This window comes from Pholis gunnellus, assembly GCF_910591455.1.
Source record: "Pholis gunnellus genome assembly, chromosome: 5".
Taxonomy (NCBI): Eukaryota; Metazoa; Chordata; class Actinopteri; order Perciformes; family Pholidae; genus Pholis; species Pholis gunnellus.
This window is the reverse complement of record NC_136531.1, coordinates 12,017,281-12,040,271: the sequence shown is the minus strand read 5'-3', so window position 1 is coordinate 12,040,271 and position 22,991 is coordinate 12,017,281. Positions and strand designations below refer to the sequence as shown.

The following is a 22,991-nucleotide window of genomic DNA, read 5'->3' as shown; positions in this document are numbered from 1 at the left end:
AGATCAGTTGAATCTGTTCTCAGATAGGCAATGTGAAGGGTTAAATAAACTACACTGATAGCGAGCCAACACATCGAATGATAAAACAACAAATATGAGAGTTAAAACAGAGAAGAGATCTAAAAGACCATGGATTTTACATTGGAGATGAGATGCAGATATCCCTCTGCCCCCCTTTTTTCCTTACTTCATTTTTTTGGTTGGATACACTGCAGAGACATATCTCTCCTGTCCATTAGCGTAAAGACTGCGTCTATTGTCATCCATCCTTTCTGACTGGCTTCTCACGTACAAATGACTTTACTGTGAATAGCAATTCATTTATTTAAACATTTTTTTGTAGTTTACAAAAGAAATAGATTATCTTTTATAACTTTTTATCCACACTTGCAGTTCTTTTTTTTAACATATTTTACACAGACTTTTATTTTACATTTTTAATCCAACTTAAACATTTTTTTATATATTTTAAATGCTCGTCAAATATTGTGTTTACCATAATACAAATGGTTTCTTTTTTTTTTCTTTTTTCATCTTTTGTGTGTCCCCAGCTTCTTTTCAAACAATAATTAAATGTCCTGAAGTAGAAAGACACATTAAAGCTCAAATATCCACCCATGAGAGAAAAGCCTCTGTGCCCACAATGTATTCCTCTCTGGTTTACTGTAGAACATCAACAGGTCCAAGAGTCAGGTGGCCATTATGCCCGGTGGCCACAAATATGCAGTAGATAGCAGTAGCAGTAAATCCACTGCAAAATAGTCAGCCGCATAAAGCACACTCCTCCACATCACAGTGAGATGCTGTGTAAAAAGAGTCAGTAAAGATCCATTAATTCCTCCTGTCCCACAATATTCCCCTCCCAAGTGTATCCAAAAAGGGATTTACTGTATTTCCAGATAATCACAGGTAAAGACGTATTCACAAAGCATGGTCACACCTCACATTCCCGAGAAGGTTGCTGTTGGCAAGTGCAAGAGCCATATTCATTGATGATTACCAGAGCTCCCTCAATGTGGTTAGGTTTATAGTCAACATAGTACTCCGGTGTAGAAATGGCAGCCATCTGCTGCATGCTTTGCTTTTGCTTCTGCTTACGGCGCTGACTGCTGAAGCACTGCCTCAGTTGTCTTATTCCTGCAGGAAAGCACTTCCATGCCACATACAGCATGAGCACAATGATGAGGAAGGAAAAGATGAGTGCCATGGTGCCAGTCACCACCTTGTGGATCTGCATGGTGCTCTCCAGGTCATCATGGCCCACTGTGACGGTGAAAGAACTGGTGACCACTTCGCTACCCTCGCCCTCATAAGGGTTAGGGGTAAATGGGCCAAGGAAAACAGAACCACCCTGGGCCAGATCCCTTGTAGAGGCGTACAGGCCTGCTGTAGTTACCTCCATCGGGGGATCCTCACAGAGCTGAAACGCATATACAGCATCCAACACGTCCTCACCCTGTGCGGTGTCGGGGCTTGAACACAGCAGGGAATTGTCACGCTGGCCTCGGAAGGCACTCAGCCAAGAGGCCAAAGCACACACGTTACGACTGCACTCCCAGTCATTCCCTGCCAGGGTAATGCTGTCCAGAGATGACCAAGAATCCAGGATGCGCTGGGCCACAGAGGTCAACCGATTGGAATCTAGCATCAGCACCTTGAGGTTGGGTGCGCTCTCAAAAACATGTGGTTCCATGTACTCTATTTCATTGGCGGAGAGGTCGATCTTCTCTAAAAAGTGCCAAGTCCAGTCCAGTGTATTGACAACAACAGTGGCACGATTGTTGTGCATGTACAGTGTACGTAAGGAGATGAGGCGGGGGAAGTGGGCCAGGTTGACTTTAACCAGCTCGTTGTGCTCAAGATGCAACTCAGTCAACTTGAAGAGGCCAGCGAAGGAGTTTCTCGCGAGGCTCTGCAGTTGGTTGTATCCCAAGTCCAGAAACTGCATGCTCCGGCAGTCTTGAAAAATCCGCACTGGCACAAATTTTAAAACATTGTAGCGCAAATGCAAATTGGTGAGCTTTCTAAGGCCGTGGAACAGGTCAGGCTCTAGTGCCTGCAGCCTGTTGTATGAGAGGTCCAGGATACGCAGGTTTGGGAGGGGCCTAAAGGTGCCATTTGGCAGACTGTCAATCCGGTTGCTGCTGAGGTCTAACTCCTTCACCCGTCTCAGCCTGTCAAATGCACCCTCCTCCACAATGTCAATGTTATTGTGATCTAGGTAGAGCCAGGTGAGCTGTGACAGACCAACCAGTTGGCCTTCACGCAGCTCGGTCAAGTTGTTCTCTCTCATGGACAGGCCCATGGCGCTGCTCAGATTGCGGGGAATGTCTGTGAGGTTGAGCCCCTCGCAGTACAGCAGCTTGCTGTCGCAGCGGCACAGCCTTGGACAAACCCCCTCTACCAAGGGAACCGTTCTTAGAAAAATCCCCAATAAACACAGTAGCAACCCAGGGGGCTTCTTCAGTGGCCACTTTAAGTACAGTCCAATTAGAAGGAAATCCATTAGCATAAATATCCAGAGATGTCTCTGAGAAAATGTCCATTGAACCACTCTGGATATTGTTTTTGCAGCGATCACATCATATTTACTCAATTGAATATTCTGTTTCGTTGCAATTTTGTATTCTAGCTGTAGACAGCGATATTATACTTCATTTACTTTGTCAACCAAAGGAATCTTTGTCGAAGAATGCAAAAGCATAGAGGGCAAGTCTCCTTGCTTATGTCAGGTATCAAGCAGTGGGTGGAGAGTCGAGGGGATGAAAAAAAAAAATTGTCCTCATTGATCGATCTTATTTGAAAAGATTCCTACTCACCCCTATCCAAAAGCTGACAATCTCCATTCAGCGTCTCCCTTTGTGCCCCGACACTAATTATGTGCGAATCTAAAAAAGACCCCACTGTGGTACAAATTCTTTCCACCCACCCCCCCCTCCCTTCTCTCTTTTCAGTGGACACCAGATCCTTGGCAGGCTTACAATGTCTTAGTTCTCCTCAAGTGAAAGAGCCAGAAAGAGAAGGAATCCAAGTAGCTTTCAGCTAGATGGTAGGAAGTGCAAGTTCCCCTGTCTGCATACATGAGCTCTGTCTCTTTTGCTCCTCCGCAGTCCTCTGCTGCAATGATCAGAGGGAAGAAGAGTCCACAGAAAGAAAAAAAAAAAAAAAGACCAAGGAAAAATCTTTTTAAATATCTGTCTCGCTCTTTTTCTCCTCCCCTTCCTGCTTAAGTTTCAGCAGATCTGTCAACACATATTAACGTCCATCTCTAGAAGCAATCACTGCCTTGTAAGGTTTAAATCCATTCAAGCGGGTGATCATGCTTTCAGTGACGAATGCAGGAAAAAAAAAAAAAAAGAAAGGATTTAAAGAGGTGAACCATGTTCACTGTTGTCTTTTGTAACAGTATTCCTTGTCATCTCAGTGGCTCATCTTGGTTTCGAAGCCGCTTGCATCCCCCGTGGCTCGCAGTTATCGCTCACTCCCTCGCTCTCCCGGTGTTTTCTCAGCCGGCTGGAAGAGGCTGCTGAAGGCTGGTGCTAGCAGGCAGGCAGGGACGGTAAATGTGGTACGCAAAGGAGTACACAATCCCTTGCAGCAGAGCAGTGCACTGACAGCGCATGCAGAAGCACCTTCTGTTCACTGAGTGTCGTAAGCCACTCACAATTCAGAGTGCTCGCTCTCTTTCCCTCACTCTCTTGCTCTCTTTCCCTTGATCGCTCACTAGCTTTTTCATGCTGTTCCCCTCCTCTTCCTCTCTCTCTCTCTCTCTCTCTCTCTCCTCTTCCCTCCTCGCTTTTCTCTTGCTGTGTTTTTCTCTGTGCCTGAGACATTTACATATTCAGAATGGGATGGGCTTAAACCAGTAGCTTTAATGACCCCCCCCCCCCCCTCTCTCTCTCTCTCCCCCTCCTTCCCTCTCTCCCTCCCTCCTTCACTGACTGTAATGAATTGGGCCATATAACGTCTGCCTCCTTCGACGTTGCTATGATAAAGCAGTTTTTCTGATTTCAGAGTTGCAAAAAACATTCACCCAATGAACAAAAGGCTGTCATGTATTAGTTCCACCAATAACACAGAGAATAATTTGCATGTATATAAAAAAATCAGATGATTGCACATATAGAAAAATAAAAAAAGAAGAAATAATATAATTAGGAATCACCATATTCTCCCGCATGATCACAACCATATCCACACAACACACGAAATATATTAATGTCATTAATGTTGATACAATTTGCATGTACTCATCATTTTATAACTTTGGAATTTAGATATGACTTTCTGTAAAAGGCTATCTATGTCTCCAGATTGTTGGCTAGAATATAGTGAGTCATGACTGGAGGATGACGTTCTTCATTTGATCAAACTGTCCTGTAGCCTGGCATTTAATGCCATTGTCAATTATGACTAAGCTATCCATTCTGAATACAGATGTAATTGCTTGCCACATAATATTAGCATTAACTGATAAATATTCTTCTCTCAAGGTCCGCTCTCGCCTTGCTTTGCTTTTTTATGGAATCACCCCTAACCTTGTCATCGTTTTCCCATTAATTTGCAAGAACAATGAGCTGTGACAGCACCTTACATTCCTCATATCAGCCAAGGTTCGTAGCATCTGACCTTTTTTTCCTCTCTGATGCATTTTTACTGACAGATGTAATAACTTTGACATCAGGCCTCCTTGTTCATTTGGTTGTTTTTCTTTTAGTTTTTTAACAGATTTTAGAATTATCAAAACTCAGTCTGAACAAAATGTATACAAAGATACTCAAAGATGCTTTACACGACTGGTGTAATATAAGAACCGGATGCATCATTCCCTCTACTTCGGAACTGGGGTTTTGTAAAACTCAGGTTGCACTTGGGCTAAACCAAGTGAAGGCAAAAGCCCAGGGTTTGTGTCATGTTTTAACAGATGTTTGTCTGCTTGCGTTTACTGTAATGTGGTTGTATTTGTTGGACCTGGTAGTATGCCGTTACCATTCACTGTAGAATAGCTGTTTAACTGAGAAAGGGCTTTCCAAAAATTCTACATTATTTTACTGTACAACCATATCTTGTCCAGGCTCAGCTGTTCAGTCATATGTGTATGTAAGAGTAAGATATATCAAGTACTAAATCAGGAGAGTTAGCCTCGAAATGCTGGGTAGAAGATTAGACGGCATTTCATCAGACTAAAACAATCCCCACCCGGTGGTATAACTCATTACTGCAACATCACCACAGGCACCAACATTTAAGCTGTTTATCTAACTTAGCTTTATTGAAAAAAATAACAAATAGTTGCTAATATCCGGTGTAGATATATATTTATATATGTTTTCTGTGGTTGACTGTATTTTAATCACTGAAAACACGTGCAGATATCTTGTTGGATTGCATGAGCAACTAATTCGGAGCGGAATCACACATGCTAAAGTATTGCCAAACGCTTTCTTTCTTTTCTTCACATCAGAAATATGTTCATGTTTCCAAAGGTATTTGGAGCCCATTATACTTATTTGCATTTGCCAAACGACCCTGTACCTTGTTCTGAGCCTTTCTGCCACTCAACAGCTTAATGCTACATTCACCACTCGGGACTTCACAATACTCACAACAAAAAATGCTTAATGTTTACTTGACAGTAAAATAACTGATAGCCAATACACTTATAGCCACTTTGTGGAAACCACATTTATTCCAATGTATACTTGGTTGATACACTGTTAATTGATTTCCATTTTTATGCCTCCATTGCTCAGGAACGCCTTGAGGGAATCTTTTTGAAATTGGCACACATGTCCACTTGCATTCAAGGTTCTTAACTGACTAGAGTTTGGTGGTCAAAAGTCACTGTGACCTATTGTGTGACGGGATTTTGGACGTTCAGACGTTACTGTTTGGCGGAGGAATACAACCGTGAGGTTCTGTTTCTAAGAGAAATCATTTGAAGTTCATGGACAAGTCAAACCTTTAATATTTATACACGCTTGGATGGACATTAACTTTTTTCTTTTAATAAGTGAATGTTACCTGAAACTGTACTGTCTCCAGATCTGATCCAATATTTGAATTCCACCATAAATCAGAATCAGAATCAGCTTTATTGGCCATGTATGCATGCGCATACGTGGAATTTGACTCCGGTTACACATCGCTCTCATCGTACGTACATACATACATAGAATATACAATAAACAAGAGAAATATAAAAACAAGGACATTAACAGAGAAACTCAGCATAAATATTTAACATTTAAGTACTATGTACAATATAAATATATATCAAATAATAGATATGAGCATAAAGAACAACGACAATGACAATGGACAATGGATTTGGGATATTAGTGCAGAAAGGTGGTAATAGTGCAAATGAAGATGCAATATGTCTGATTAATTGTCCATCAGAGTGACAGCCAGTGGAAAGAAGCTGTTTCTGTGTCTGGTGGTTAAACAATGAAGTAACAATGAAGTATTCAGTGAACAGTGACAAAGATATATTTAGCACCAAAGAAAAAGAAAGGACACTTGTCCTTCACATGATCTGGACATCTTAAAGTTGGAATCCTCACTGCTTCACCTTTGCTATATTCCCTCTTAGCTGTAATGGATGACTACACCATCAGCTAATGACTTGGTGCACTATAATGACTTGACACAGCGAACAGGAGATGAGAGTATCCAGACCATCAGTTTTAAGACTTTAAGAGCTTTGGCTCTCTGCTTTGAAGTTAAGGTCAGCACAAGTGTGAGTGAAAGTGTGTGTCGGTGTATTTGTGGGTGAAACACACATGCCTACTGATCCACTCACATGAACACAGTCATATAAACAGATTCAGCAATATTTCCAATTGATGGCTGATAAGGATATGGATTTATTTTTTAGAGTGTTACCTTTGAGTAACCTTCATTATTTTTCCTGTTAGCATAAATCATCAGCTTTCAGTTCAGGGTTTATGTTTGGAGGTAATTTATCATTTTTCATATCAAACAAACAATAAACCAAGTTGTCAACAAAATAGTCCAGTATATTCGTTACCTTCAGCAAGTAGCTGTGGCTTTGTGTGTGAAATGGAGGGAACGGTTGTTTCCTTATTTTTTATATGTATATATACATATTTAGAGCCCGAGCACCGACGAAGGAGGACCTATTGTCCTATTGTTCTTCCAATGATTATTATTCTCTTATGTCTTTGAGTGCAACAAAATAAGTGCTTGGGCTACTGTTCAACTCTTGAAATTTGGCACACGAGTCAGTTATTTCAAAAATAGCCGTCTGATATGGGTGTCGAGAAAATGGCTCGATAGCACGCCCTTTTGAGTAGCCCCGACATTACGTATCAGCTAGCTGTATGAAATTGGGTAGGTATATGTAACATGGTGAGACGTACGTCTTGGAGGTATACCCATCAGGAAGTTGGCCATTTCAAATGTTATGTCGTTTTTTGACCGTTTCAAGGCACTGTACTTTAATAAAGAACACCTCCTTGAGATTTGACCCGATTTATTTCAAATTTGGTCAGTATAATCTTAAGACGTTTGCAAAGAAAATGTATCAAAAGATAAACAATACATGAAACTATGTATCTGTGGCGCTTCAGCAAAAAAAAGCACCATTTGCAATGAAACAGGAAGTTGTTGTAACTTGGCCATACATTGTCTAATCTGCTACAATTTCTTCATGCTCAATAACACTCCGACACTGAAGACATCTACTTGACAATTTTACATTATATTCATAGCATCACCTAGTGGCAACGGGAAATCCTAGGTGGTATACCTTTACATCTCACTCCTCACAGATTGATCAGATCCATCTCAAATCGTGTCAGAACAGCCTTAAGACCTTGCTCATGCTTCATTGTCAAGATTGTAAGAATTCGTTCAACGTTCAATGTGAAAGGATGGTGAATTTCAATCCTTCGCCATGAACAAATATATCGATTCCACATGGTCAGATCTTTTCCAAAATGTTTCCCAAAACTCCAGGCCTGTTGGAAACAGGAAGTTATGGTCTCTATACTAAATCGGATCCACTCACAATGCCAGCCCATGAAAGTTTTTTTTGCCGTGGCAACGCATTTTTCTCCATGAAAAACAAAGACGTGCTCCAAAAGTATCCAAACTTTGTCACACATTTAAAGTTCTAAATGTTGTGCTTCTTGGAATAGTGCCCCTTACAAAATGTTGACAAAGCAGCTCTTGCAGTCAATTGAGCTAGATGTACCAAATTTCGTAGGCACATGTATCACACGTAGACTTAACGAACTCCTCAATGGTATTAATTGGGTCGTTTCAAATTTGGTCTGTATAATCTAAAGACCTTGTAACTCCACTGGACTTGGTCAAATCTAGACAAAACTCGACATTCTTGATAACAGTCATGGCCTGAGGATGTCTACAAGCCAATTCAGAGTCATAGTGCCACCTACTGGCAACAGGAAATCAGCATAATGTGACAAACCGCATCCGATTTACATGATATGTTCTACACTTTATATAGAGCAACATAATGCATTTGCATGTGTTCTCTAGTGCCCATAGTGGAAACAAGTGGTGGAATTTTTGCAATACACAAAGCGTCACACACTCCATGCAAAAATAAATGTCTAGCTCGCGGGCACTCGGACTAATCACATGACTCTGAATGACTTTTTTTAATTTAAGTATTTCAAATGTGACATTATGACTAATTATCTCTATTGAAAATAAGGTAAGCATGAAGCTTTTAATCTGTGTGTTGTTTAGCAGATAATAATAATTATATTTTGTTATCCAGCCAAGCTGTTAAGCCCTTAGCGTGTGATCAATACTGAAACAATAATGTTTCAATTATGTAAAGTCAAGCACTACATTTGAGCAAAAAATGTACTAAACTAAAAACAAGAACATGGACCCTCACTGGCTTTCCATCTGACTACTCCTTATATTGTTTTAGGGGGAAAAAAAAACATTGCTCAGCACACTCAACATGTTGATCTACATCTGACTGACTTTCAGAAGACAAGCAGCCATGGATCAGTTCAGTTTGTGACAATGTTGGTCTCGCTGTGCTGCTTTTGTTGCATGTGTAATCAAACATGTGACATTTAAAGATATCTTTTTTGATTGTCTTGGAAAGGTTTTATGATACAATGGTTAGAGGTTGTGTTGTAATGTCAGCATACTGAATTGATTTGAGGGATCAAAAATGACTAAAATGACCAGCATCTGTGACTACAGGCCCATTATTCAAATCATTTATTGAGATCAGAGAACGCCTGACTGTGTGAGCCCAAAAAAAGACGGCAGATGATGACTAATTGGCCCGCTGCAGAGATAATTTTGATGGGCAGCTGAGAAAGGACTCTGGTGGGGGTCGGTGCAGACACTTACGCCATGGAGTGGCTGTAAGTGGTGTGGTGAGGAAACAGCAAGAGATGATTCTGCATCTGCAATTGAGTGTGCCCTCCAGCAGATGGAGGTTTCTCTCAGTTTAAAAGGGTCACAAGTGGACAGAGAGTTAACGTTGCACTTATTCATTTCAGTTTTAGTGCTTATTTTCTATCTTCTCTGGTACTTTAGATGACATAATCCCATTATATAATCAGCATTTTAGGATGAATTTAGTAGTGGAGGAAATGTACTCAAAGATCATTGTAGATAGCCATGGGCATTTTTAATTATTACCATCATAGTCCTAATTCAACTACAGTAAATCAAAAATGTGAAGACAGTAACCCAGTGAAGGTTTGTGTTAGTGTTCCTCCTGGGTTTCCTTCACGGTAGACAAAAGAGATCTCCATCTTCCTATGAATTTAAAAGAGGGTTATACTACAGTAACTGCAACTACGGTAAACCAAACAGGAAAACATACCATCATAATGTTCACTGAAGCATGTGACAGGGGGAACATGTCTATCACTATGGGTTACAACTCATTGAAGCGTGTATTATGAGATACAAAGTTTGCTTCGGTAAACGCGGTCGACTGCTCAAACAGAAAAGTCAAGCGTATCCTCGTGATTTTCCCATGTTTGAGGCTTTACAGGTGGGTGAGAGTTTGGCTTGATGTATGGATGGAGGATTTATAGAGCAAGATGGATGGTAAGCCTGGCAAAGCTCTGATACGTTTGCCATGATGATGTGAACATTAGGATGTGCATACATACTGTATTTATCAAGAGAGAAGAAAAAAAACCAACACAGAATGTGTCTGAAAAGGCCAAAATGGGTAAAGGAAAGACGGTGTGTATCATCGTTGGTATGAAATAAACAGTGTACCAATAAATCTGGGGGTGGCTTTTGGAAGCAACATGATCTTAAATTGCTGCTAGTTTTATGTTTCTCTCCCACCACAAACAATAATGCGCTGCATTGTGTAAATTGGACAGCCATCATAAAACAGTTTTCAACTTTCTTTATTGAACACAATCTGGCCACAAAATGTTTATAACTTTAACTAAACGTGTGTGCTGTTTCTTTTTACCCCCTGCTTTATATTTGATGCCATCCTTTATATCCAAGACCCCTTCAGCTGTTTTCCCCTCTTCACCTTCTTTGATGCTGGATTTTTTTCTTTTAGTTTGAACTGCAAAAAGCCTTTAGTGTTTGTTGGATAAAAGACATTGCTACTTCAGAAAACTCCCCAAAAACCATGGTGTCCGGGCTTGGCATACAGTTTGACAATCACAGTGTCCATATTGCTACTGCATACTGTTGAGCTGTCCTCTGCTTTCGGTATTTCAAGTGGCTGACATGTTCTAAACCACACAGGCATTTTAAGATACACACTATATATTTGTAGAATTACATAGTACATAACAGTTTTTACTAAAACAATCAGAAATGATTTTGTTATTATTATTATTTCTTAAAACTCACATATGACTTGATAACTCTTCTTTACACCCAATGGCATTTAGTATTACTCAAGATTGCATTGCCCTGTTTCAGTGATCATGTGTCCACTAAAGCCTTTTGCTCTTATTCTATGCATCTTAGTTCAAGGTTTGATAAATTGCTTGTGCCTTCAGTAATGCTCCCTTCCATACCCCAGATGCACCAAGCTGCTTGGTGCACTTGTGGCCTCCCTGTTGTCCTTCTTTTCAACATTGTACGCACTGTAGTATACAAGCATTCCAGGTGGATTGCTGCATCTGAGATGCTGAAACCTCCAAGTGTGTCACTGGCAATCATCCCCATTGTAATGTTTGGTTAGAGAGCGACTGGGCCTCTGAACCCTGTCTCCCCTAGGCTACAGAGACATGGTTTGCTATTTGAGGGACCTTGCTTGTTGCATTGACTAGCATGTGTTCCTGATAAAGTATCTACCGAGTAAACATTTAGATATGTGCAGAAAATACAAAAAAGCAAGAAAAAGGGATGGTGGTGGAAAAGGGAAAAGATAGAAAAGTGTTAAGCGAGCATGTAGATGTAAACAACAGATATGTGCTGCAGAAATGACTGATAAATGAATGACAGACAGGATCAGTAAATATCTATGTAGACAGATGAGTGGGGCAAGTTAAATACTCTATACTTGTTAGTAAGACGTACAAAGCACATTGTCAAGAAGACAAAGACATGTAAACAAATTGCCCAAAATACACCAGTAGTAAGTAGTCTTGTATTATGCAGTCATGAACATGTTCTCAATGTCGGTTCGGGTTTTAGAAACATTTCTTTGATTTGTTTGACTATGGATGTTAAGTAAATGTAATTGAGTAGCATTACGTGGAAATACTACTACAATACTACAATTAGGCTACTTCAAAGCTGTAGTCTACGTAAGTAGAGTATCTGAGTAAATGTAGTCAATTACATTCCACTACTGTTGATATAAATACATTTCATAATTTTGTTATAGTTTCTAGTCAATAAAGGTGATAGCAGTTGCGAAGTATTTTCTTTTTACTCAATACTAAAATAACGGGTTCACGGATTTCAAGGAACCCCTATCGTAACCATAGAGACCCCCCAACAGAGCAAATCCCAATTAAACTTCTGGCTACACCTCTGGTAATTATCAAGAGTCTGTGTGTTGGATAGCTTATTGGAAGAGACTCAACAGTGGATGGGTCTAAATCTCTTCCTGCTATGTCCACAGCAAGGTCTGTGTGTGTGTGTGTGTGTGTGTGTGTGTGTGTGTGTGTGTGTGTGTGTGTGTGTGTGTGTGTGTGTGAGAGAGACGCACAGAGAGAAAGAGAGATCTTGCCATGTCACTGCAAACAGCAGTTACACTTTGTGTTAGACATGCCTTTATACATAAACAAGATTAGAATTCCTCACCCGCCACCATGACTAGTGCGACAACCGGTTTTTCACCCAGATCTGCGGGGTTTGATGTGTGGGGGTTTTCCATATACACTATATAATTGAATTACATAGTTTAACCTTTTTTCTTAATGCTTCTTTATGTTCGGGCTCTAATGTGTTTGGCTTTAAAGACTACATCAAACAGTGCCTGTGACTCTTCTCTTGTCTGCCAAAGGAACTTTGTTCTGCTGTCAGATGACGCAGAAATCCCACTGAGAGCCACCAAGCCCATTTTCAAAACCCAGCTCTCTGGAGCAGCATGCCCCCACTTTTGATGGCCCTGACTACCCTGGCATGTTGCCTCATCCAGAGCCAAACAATCCTCTACATCCTTCATGTGTCCACTAGCCTCTCTCATGTTGGGATGAAGCAGAGCAAAATACAGCAAACAGAGGAGTCTCTGATGCAAAAGGCTGAAACACTTGTAAATTTGTACTGAAATTACTTTAGCATTTATCCCTTGTGCCCCTACTGCAAGGTAAGGTAAGAACCCTGGCTTAGAGGTTAGAATAAAATGCTATTAGAGAGCAGTACAAAGGACAGATGAACCTTGTAATACACGAAAGGGCTGTTTCACATTTGACGAATTATGTCCGACATCTTGAACCTTGAATTGTAATGAGATTAATTGTGTTACAAGCAAATACAACTGTATTGGTTAGCAATACACATGCAGTAATTGTGTCCTAGACACTGTGTTTTCGCTTTCCTTCAAGCAAAGATTGATTCAGCCAGTAATGTTGCTAACAAGTCTGCATTACTCTGTCAATCAGCCACAAATAGCATATACAATGACCCTCTGATCAACTGCTGATTATGTAAATATACTCGCCATTGTACTTTTTGTGACGGACATTCATATACAGGAATCGCCATGCAGAAAAGGTCCATGCATTTGCCAGCAGCAGTTAATACTGTTTATATCAAGAGGAGTGATCTTTGAAAAATGATGATAAGAGAAAAGGTCTTTCATAAAGGCTGATGCAAAGTACCTCCCTGCTGCTCATCTCGTGGCAGAGCCACAGGTGGTGGCGTACGCTGGAGCTCCCTTTCTCTTTTACTCATGTCTCACCTTGATAGTAATAACTAGTTGCATGGTGTTGGAAAACATGACGACGATGGATGGATGAATTTCATGCTGAAATTCATTACATCCATTTCAGGAGGTGACCCAGGTCTGCTAAATATCATATCTTGTAATACGACTTTATATCTACCTCTCTCTTCATATGCACAAACACGTTTGATAAACATCCTCAGACATGTTTGTTCCAAAGCCGGAGGTGTAGGGTACTATTTTGTACCAGTAAGGTGTCATTCCTCCCAGCTCGTCAAACTAGCAAAGCAGTGTAAACACAAGAGCCGTGCGCCCCAAGCGCCGTGTCTGCCCGACGACAAGCTAAGAGATCGGGAATGCAGTCGTTGTTGCAGAGTTGTTTCTGAGTAGAATACACTTGTTGTGTGAAAGGAATATGTCACCTGGTGTAACAGTTTGGCTCTTCCATGTTTTTTAATTGGTTTAGGTTGACAGTGAAGTTGTGTGGCACAGAGGCATATGCTATATCAGGCTCCGGCTACACGGACAATCTTTTGTAGGACAAATTAATTGCTGGTGTTTCTCTCTCCCGAGCTGTCTCTTGAGGGGAATTGTTGATTAAAATGAAAAAGATAAAGTACAGACCTCACTCTTTACTCCATTCCCATAATAGATTAAACATTTAAACCCTGTATAAAAGGGAAATCATTCAAAAACCTTTGAGTAAAAGGGAACTAAATGCTATAGTAAGTGGAAACAAGAACTGTGTTTTATGTGTCTGCTGCTGCATTCAGTCCAAGTAGCATCTAAGGTGATTGTCTTACAAATCAATTTGTCATGTCTACATAGAGTAACAGGACTGCACAAAGACTGCGCTGTAACACAGTAGATGGCAAGCTTTTAGAGCTTGTGAATAATGTATAATTAGTATTATTTTAAGACATTTATAAATGTAGAGCACAACTATCTTTGTCTATATGTCAGTGCAATGCACACATACCTGGCACACCTAGAATTCAATACAATGTTGGTTTGCCATCTGTGTTTACAGAGGGAAGCACAGAGACACCTCTTCACAGTGACTAAAGGGGTTGTGAGAGTTGTCCTTTATTATTCCCCATGGGGTCTTCAGCTCCAGTGCTCAGGCCATTGCTTTGCCTTGCCTAACATGCATGTCTGCAGGTGTGCGCTGATCAAATGGAGGACATCCTAACTCCAGCCCCTGAGCCATTGTGCCACAGCGCAAAATAAGTGTAGGGGAATGTTTTGTCTTTTGAGCTTTTCATTTGCAGATCACAGTATTCATAATAAACACAGAAAAAACGTGCTTGGTACCAGTTGGTTTACATCTGTCATGCAGATTATTTTACTGGCAAATTCGAATTTGGGCTTTGGAATTTACATCCCGCTGCAATGCCCTCTGGGTATTTCAGTGGCTAGTGTGTCATAGTTGTTGGCAGGTGGTGTTTGTCTACTGTGCATATGGAGCAAATTACACCAGTGCTGTTTTTGGTTACACTGAGCTGTAGATCTTTCATTGAAAATGTGCAATGCACAAACCGACAAAGTTCTAAAACTGACAGAAATAAGGGTGGATTTAGCTTTCAGGCTGATACAATCACTAAAAAAAACTTTTTTGTTTGTACTCCCTATACAGTCAACAATACACATGGACATACATTACACATACAGACAAAATGCCACCTTTCAGTGTCCCTCAGTGTATCAAATTTGCGAACCATGACATGAAACTGACCACCTTGTTTAGCTCTATAGTGGCTGAAGTTACAACCAAAATAAGTGTTATATCATAACAAACTGTAGATTGACCTCTGGCACAATGCAGAGATAGCTAGATACCCAAGTATGGCAGATCTCTGCAATGTGGTGTGATGACGCATCCCCAAGCCCTGCACAGCAGAAGTGGGGAAAAAAAACAACACACAATTGTTATCACATCATAAGCCCACTGGATTTAAAACTGCACCCTTGATTAAAATGCAGCGTACTGTCTCTGGCAGCAGACAATGGCGGCTAATTCCTCTGACGAGAGAAAAATTCCCAGCCTCACCTCCTCTCTTGCCGTCTTTGTGCGTGTGTGCATATGTGTGCATTTTGCTCAGTGTCTTAACTGCCTAGAAACGTTTGTGCATAATTTACTCTCTCCACCCCATTCATTTCAAACCTAGAAATCTAGAGCCTGCTTAAAACACCTTTTGTTTACGAAGTCATGAACTGGATGACAAACTGCCGAACCCCTGCACTGTCTTGAAAATGATATGGAGAAAAAGAGCCTTCAATTCAGAGCAATGATTTCATTCTCCAGCTACTTTATGTCATGCTCGCCTTGAAAAAATTACAAAACCATCACTGAACTGTTTTTTCTCCCCCCGATATCAATGTTCTGTCCAACCCTTATTTTTTATTTTTTATTTTTATTTATTTGCACAATTCAAACAATGAAATTCAAAACAAACAAACATAACAGAGATAAATGAATATCACAGTGCAGGAGGAGGCAGAAAGCCAACTGGGCTTATTTGAAGCCTCCACCTATATAATATTAAAATTTTACAAAATTACAAACATAAAGTATGAATAAGACATTACATTACAATGAAAGAAAGGAAGAAAGACCCTACGGACACATTTCACCGTTTCAGTCCCTCAACTGCCCAGATACTTCTAAGCTTGGTTTGTAATGTGGATTGCATTCTTTGGGGGTCGCAAGGGTTGTTTTATAATCCCAATCTTTTTTATCCTGAGTGACAAAGCACTGGTTACATTATCTATTGGCATCACTCTATTAAAGTTGTGAAGAATCGACATTATTCATCATGTCATTCTTCTATCAGCTACTGTCTGTTCAGCTGCCCACCTACACCAGAGCTTCGTCGACCAGATGGGCCATGCATAATAAAGACGATAACCCTCAGCAGAGACCTGACCCTGTCACAGCCTTGAAAATAAGGCCGGCAAGCCCAGGGGCACACTTCACCCTCCTTGTGATCCCCTCAAGTTCCTGCTACTCTGCTCCTGGACTAACCTAACTGTTATTGCCACATCACACAGTGGTATTACAATGGCCAATGTTTTCCAGCGCTTCACTGAATTTTTATTAAAAAGTTTTAACTTGCATGTCCTTTTGGCTCTTTTATATTTATCATTATGTTTTTATTTTCTGGATAGAAAAGCCCTCATTATACTTTACCTGTATGTATGATATACATATACTGCCTGTTTATGTTCCTTCGACACTCAGCAGTTATCAGTCGCATTTGTTCTCATAGCCCGCACCTTTGCTTGGAGAACACTAATTTCTAATTAAAACTAATAAAAAGATGTTTATTCAGGAGATGTATGCAGCGATGTGGACACTTTTACAATTAATGTCATCCAAAACAACACCTTAAATTGCCACTCATGGACACAGACACAGAACTCAACAAAAATAAATGAACATTACAGAGGCATTCACAGAGGCATTGCAGGCCTATTGTTGGCGATTGCATTTAGTGTTCATCTAATTGTGTACACCCATTGCAAATGTGTTGCACTTGGACAGCGATGTGCATTCATAGCACATCAAAGTTTTATGCCATATAGGTCTTAAAATATATTATTTAGTATTATACAGCAATTGTATTTTGCATTGAAAACATGATTCAAATATGGAGATTTATTCAGTCTTTATGGAAGCACTTGAAATGTCTTTATGGAGCAGAACAGATGATGGAACTCTCTGGTGAATCTCAGCAACCATGGCAGATCTTTTGCTATTTCCCCTTTGCCATATAGTATTATGGACATTTTGTAGCACCAGACATCCCATTTAACAGGCAAAGGGTTGCCAAACACACACATAAATTAGGGTCTGTGGTATGTAAATGCCGGACTGGTGCAGCATGTCCTTGTTTCCACAGCTGAATCAATTCATCAGTCTGTGATCAAATCAGTGCTCATTTAGATGCCGCACCACAGTTCCATAAATCAGACGCAGAGAGCTTCATATGTCTCTCCTAGTGCTTGAATCTGTGCTGTTTTCCAAGACGGTTTGATAAACGACAATATTTTCAAGGGTGATGTCTACATGTCATTCCCTGAAAATATTGGTTGGACTCAAACAGCAGTGACCATTGTAGGAATACATCGTATAAGTCAGCTTAAGGAAGAGAATAGATGTCCTTTGAAAAGACATCAATTCCAAACACCCACCATGACAGTAAGTCCTATCCCCTAATCCATCCTCACGCAGTGCACTTACATCATGTTCAGATATTCTGTGGCTTTACTGTTCCTCATTCCTCGTAACTAATAGCAGCAACAACTCTGTTAGTGGCTTGTGCTGCAGCGTGGCTGGACTGATAAAGCCCACATGAAAGGATAGTGGGAGACATAATCATTTCACCAGTTCAGCCAGCTCCAGCAGTCTTTGAAGTTGTGTGCACCCTGGATCATTACAGCAGGAGACTGTCTCGCACTGTACAGTGTATCTGTTTTGTTCCACTGCGGCTGTCTCTACGGTGGGCTCAGCCGCAATAGGCGGTAGGCATGTTATTGTTATCATGCTATCATTCACGTGTTTTCATTTGATCCTATGCTGGCTACTTTTTGCTGTCAGACTTGAGGGCATTTTTTATCCTTTTCCCAAAACACCCTAATCCCTGATTACAGCTACCTACACACAGCAACCCACCCAGGAGAGCAGCTTGAGTCATCATTATCCCAGTTTACAAAACCATGCATATCCTTCTTTATGGCCCTCGCTATCAATGACAACTACCACCTTCACATTTAGAGCAAAGGCCTGCCAGCTCTGGAAACTCGTTTGCTGGTCATATGTTTTGTTTAATTTGAGTCTATTCATTTTGTGTGCCTGTGCGGTGAACCAAGTTAAACCACTGGTGTCAGTGTCTAGATAACATGGTTTTCCACATCTCCCCACACGTCCACATTACATCTCCTTTTTTGAGAAGCAGTGTGTGACAGATGGAACGGTACCAAAATATGTCAGCATCTGAAAGACTTGTTTTCTTGTCAGTCAGGTTTCTGGAGCTACTGTAATACTGTGCTGCGCTGTATAGTTAAGAGGTCACATAGGGGTAGTTTTGACAGTTGCGAGCAATGAGTGGAAAGAGACCATCGGGCAAGAAGGGATGGAGCTTGAGGCAAGTGTGAGTGTAGATGATGTCTAGACACAACAAGTCAGTCTGTTCCCTTGTTTTTCTGCCTCCGCACATTTTTACCATTCACATTTCTGGCTTGAATTCACTCGTAAAGTTTATTTCAATGTAGGTCCTCATAATGACATTTGCATAAAATGTACCTTTGACACATTTTTGATTAAAGTGTGCATCGCACCACAAATTTAAAAAAAAGACAGAAATGATCATAGAATTGCCCAAATGTGACTCTTATCTCCCACTGCTGTATGCTGCATAAATGCTTGTGGAGGTATTTTAGTTGAATTGTGTGTTACACATTCCCTCTGTTTTGTAGCACGTAGTCATACATTGTGAATACTGTTATGCTGTCATTGAGCACATCTGTATTGACATGACATCCACAATAATTGGGGTTAACAGCAGTATGACATATAGGATATTGATTGAAACATCATGGCGGTATACATAGTTGAGGGGGTTTGGCACGGACACCCGCGGAATGTGAAGTACCTGAGGCTTCGACCCTCACAGTCAACATTAATGTCTATTTTGTGTCCATTGTCTAGCATACGAAAATCCCACAATTCGAAACTTGTCATTGTCTGGACTGATCCACTACAGAAATGATGCAATGCAGGGAAGAGAACATGATGATGAAATGGGATTATGTCTCCTGGTATTAGGAACAGGTCTTTGAATTGGATTGACCTACAGCAGCCCGTGTTTCAGAGTCTCTAGCCGTTCTGTTGCATTTGACTTGTATTGAAGCGTCGCTCTTCTCAAAAACAAAAACAGCACCAAGTACCCACAGACTGACAAGTCATGTTTGTGTATGCATGTGTAGGCAAGTAGTCGCGTGATACATTGACGTTTTTCAGCTCTGCGGTGAAACAAAAGTACATCAATGATACTCAAACTTTCTTCTCACCCCATTGACTCGTTTTTTTTTTCTTCTCTTCGACACATTTCTGCTCTCACAGATATCACACCACTCTCTTATTTTCTCACCCTCTCTAACCTATTCTCAGCATCTCCCTCCCTCGCTTCTCTTCTCTCCTGCTGCCCTTCCTTCAGTCCCTCCCTCGCAAACTACTTGCTATTCAGTTCAGGGAGGCTGCAGGCAGCATTGCTCTACCTCCCCATACTGCTTCTGCAGGACGAGACTTTTTTTTTTTTTTATCCCCTGCTCTCTCTCTTTCTGTCTGATAACCAGACATTTCCCCTCACTCCTTTTCCTATTCTCCTGAAACTATGCACCGAAAACCTTGACTTACAACCTAACACACTTCATATTTAACGCTCCCCCGTCTCTTCAGGCTTCTATTCTTAAACCCCTGCATGACTGCGTGACGTCTCATTGCATGTAACTGCGTACATTTGGGCTTTTCAGGAACACATGAAACATGTAAGGATCCGTAAATTAACCAGAGCACAATTTCTTACCTTTGAGACATTTCACATTGTATGTTCAGGGCTGGCATTTTCAAACCGTTTGAACTCTTTTGATGACTTGGATCTCAGACTAATTGTGTAGCAGGAAAGTGTCTTTTCAAGTAGACCAACCATTATTCATATAAGTTTAGACGCCATATACAGTGATAATTCAGTATCTAACACCTTGTGTACATCTTTGAGGGATGGTTTGAGTATTTTGTGGACTTCAGAGCCCTCAAACACCCTTGTTATATTCCAGTACTAACACTACAAGTTTCAGTCACTGACATACCTTTACTTTTCAATAAAAAACTGAAATACGGAGTTGATAGTTTACAGCCTCCTGATGTCTCTGACTAAGGGAGATGGATAATAAAGTCTTTATGGTGTCTGTAACCTCCCTCTGTGTCAAAAGGCTGTATACTGTCTGAATTTTCGAGAACCTTCTGTCTGAAAATCTCAAAAGCTGGTTCAGAATATGGCAGATTACTCAATTATACAAGGAACATTTAGCATTCTACATTTAGCATTATTTGTCTCTGCATCAACACTTGTGATCCTCAAATGCATTCAATCATTCCAGTATAATACTTCTTGAAAATGATCTGTTTATGTCCGGCAATCAAACAAAGGGCACAGTGACAAGAAAACCAGATGTCTTTTTCTTTACGTCTGTCTTTGTTTCTTTTATTTTTTAGCAGTTCTTACCACGGCCTCTGTCACTGCTGCAGTTTCTTGTCGTGCTTCCTCTTTCTGCCCTCACTTTTCTCTTTTCGTATGTCCAGATAGATCTTCACACGTGTACTTTTCAGTGTTATATAAGAAACTATCGTATCCAGTTTTCATCACTAAATGTTTGATAAAGAAAAGGTCCATTGGGTATTTTAGATTGCCTCCAACCCCCAGCCAAAGTCTGATGGTAATGTTATGTTAACATATGCAGAATAAAGGGGCTTCCCCATGTTCTTTGGGGTCTGAGATGTGGGCCAATGCAATGTTCCCAGTTCTTTTCTGGCTCAGGACATTTGCTGCATGTCATCTATTTGCTCTCTGCATATATCCTGTCATTCATTACTGTCATCTCAAATAAATGCAAAAATCCCCCAAAAAAGTTATTTAAAAAAAAATATATGCAAGTATATGCAGGTATGGCAACAATCTTGCCTTATCAGCATGCAAGTAGCTGATACAACATTTTGGGTAATTACTATACTGTATATACAAATCAGTTCAGTAGTGCTAATTTCTATTCCCCCCGATTTTGTTATTGTGTTGCATCGATCTCAATTAACCCTTTATCCATGCACACTCCTTCATTTTGTGTTTAATCCATCCTAAACAAATTTCTCATTTCGTACTTACGATGTGCTTGGTGATAAGCCAGATGCTTTGGCTCATCCACAGCCTGCTTGACCACAGATGCTAATAGCCAGTGACAGGCCCGCAGTCTAAACACGAGCCAGTGTAATGAGAGGAGTAAGCAAAAGGCATCAGCCATTAAGCATAAGAGACCTAGTGCCAGAAGGCACTCCGGCTCCTCCTCAGGCAGCGCCGTTCTCGGCTGCATTTCCTCTAACTTACAGGAGACTGCCTGGCTCAAACAGCGCTGTTATAGATACTATGGGCAACAATGTGAGGGGAGAAGAGTCACAAAGCCCTCGTATAAGCACACATGGTGTGTGTGTGTGTGTGTGTGTGGGGGGGGGGGGGGGGGGGGGGTGCGCAGGCTGTCCTGAGGCTCCATACAGGAGCTCAGGATACTCATTTGCTCTCCCGCTGCAGAATTTTAATAGATTTGAGAGTATATATAGATATATACGTATATGTGCGTGTTTGTGTGTGCTGCTTTCAATAATACGTAATAAATCAAAGCTTTTCTTTTCTCTTTAATACCATTGCTAATGAATTATGAAATACTCATTTAATTAATAGTTATTGCAGAGTATGTTCAGTTAAATTATTGTTGACCTGATTTTAGATGGTTTGCTTTTCAAAGGCATTATAAAATATGCTTAAATTTAAGAATCCTCGTGAAAAATGTGTTTCAACTCTGTTTCTATGAAATAGGCTGGATAAGCATTCTTTGTGCCCTCCTCAATATTGCAACTGATGTGTACAATTTGTAAAACATAAAGGATAATGAGTTACATGTGGTGTTCCCGGAGTCCCAAGGACAAGGATTGAGAGCCACTGCCTTCGGTCATTATCGCTTTCATTAGACCTCATTAATAAAGAAGAAAGTCGTATAGTGTTCAGACATGCATGTCTTTGAAGACATTGCATGAACAGTATGAAAATCATCTGCTAATCATTGCAATAAGCTTTTTCCACATGACGAGAGAACAACAAACACGTACAGCCCTGGGAGGCAAGATGTAAAAATAATGTGTCCAGTAAATCCAAAATCTGTAGTTCTTTTGCTCCAGTATATCACAAATAAAGGTCAAGCTATGTCCGCACCCCTGCTACATTCTTGTTTGATTAGTTTTGCGCTCTTCCTTTTACATGATAAACTCTTTGTTGTGTGTGTGTGTGTGTGTGTGTGTGTGTGTGTGTGTGTGTGTGTGTGTGTGTGTGTGTGTGTGTGTGTGTGTGTGTGTGTGTGTGTATTGCTCAACAGATACAAAAAAAACCAATAAAGTTAAAAAAAAGTCAATAAAATAAATAAACAATGTGCCTCAGTTTGCACATTTTCCCCATGTCTATGTGATTTCTCCCTCATGGAGTGAGAATTTAGTATTGTTGCCTTAAGGTGTGAGTGTGAGTGGTTGTCTGTCTTCATGTGTTAGACCTTTAATAAACTCACGACCTGTCCAGGCTGGCTGCACACCTAGTGTGAGCTGGGATGGGCACCAATCCTGCACAAGTTAAGTGGGTATAGATAGTATATAAAAGGAAAAAACAAGACTCCATCTAGTCGTTCCACTTTTAACCCCCTCAGAAAAATATTCAGCTAGCTAACCTGTTTCAATGTGCACACTTAGAAGCATGCCCACGTGCTTTGTAAATGATGTTGCTGTGCTGTGATTTGCTCCAGCCTTGCATTGTGCCTGCACTGTATATCT

The 22,991-nt window shown here is 40.6% G+C and overlaps 2 protein-coding genes across 2 annotated transcripts in view; one reads left to right on the top strand and one right to left on the bottom strand.

Moving 5' to 3' along the window:
- The window catches only part of ctnna2 (catenin (cadherin-associated protein), alpha 2), a 275,903-nt gene that overhangs the window by 164,257 nt on the left and 88,655 nt on the right, over positions 1 to 22,991 (top strand). The window lies entirely within an intron of this gene.
- On the bottom strand, positions 935 to 2,512 carry lrrtm1 (leucine rich repeat transmembrane neuronal 1; the record flags this gene model as incomplete). The annotated part of the gene is made up of 1 exon (XM_079159732.1): positions 935 to 2,512. One exon carries the CDS (start codon positions 2,510 to 2,512, stop codon positions 935 to 937), a length of 1,578 nt encoding a protein of 525 aa, XP_079015858.1.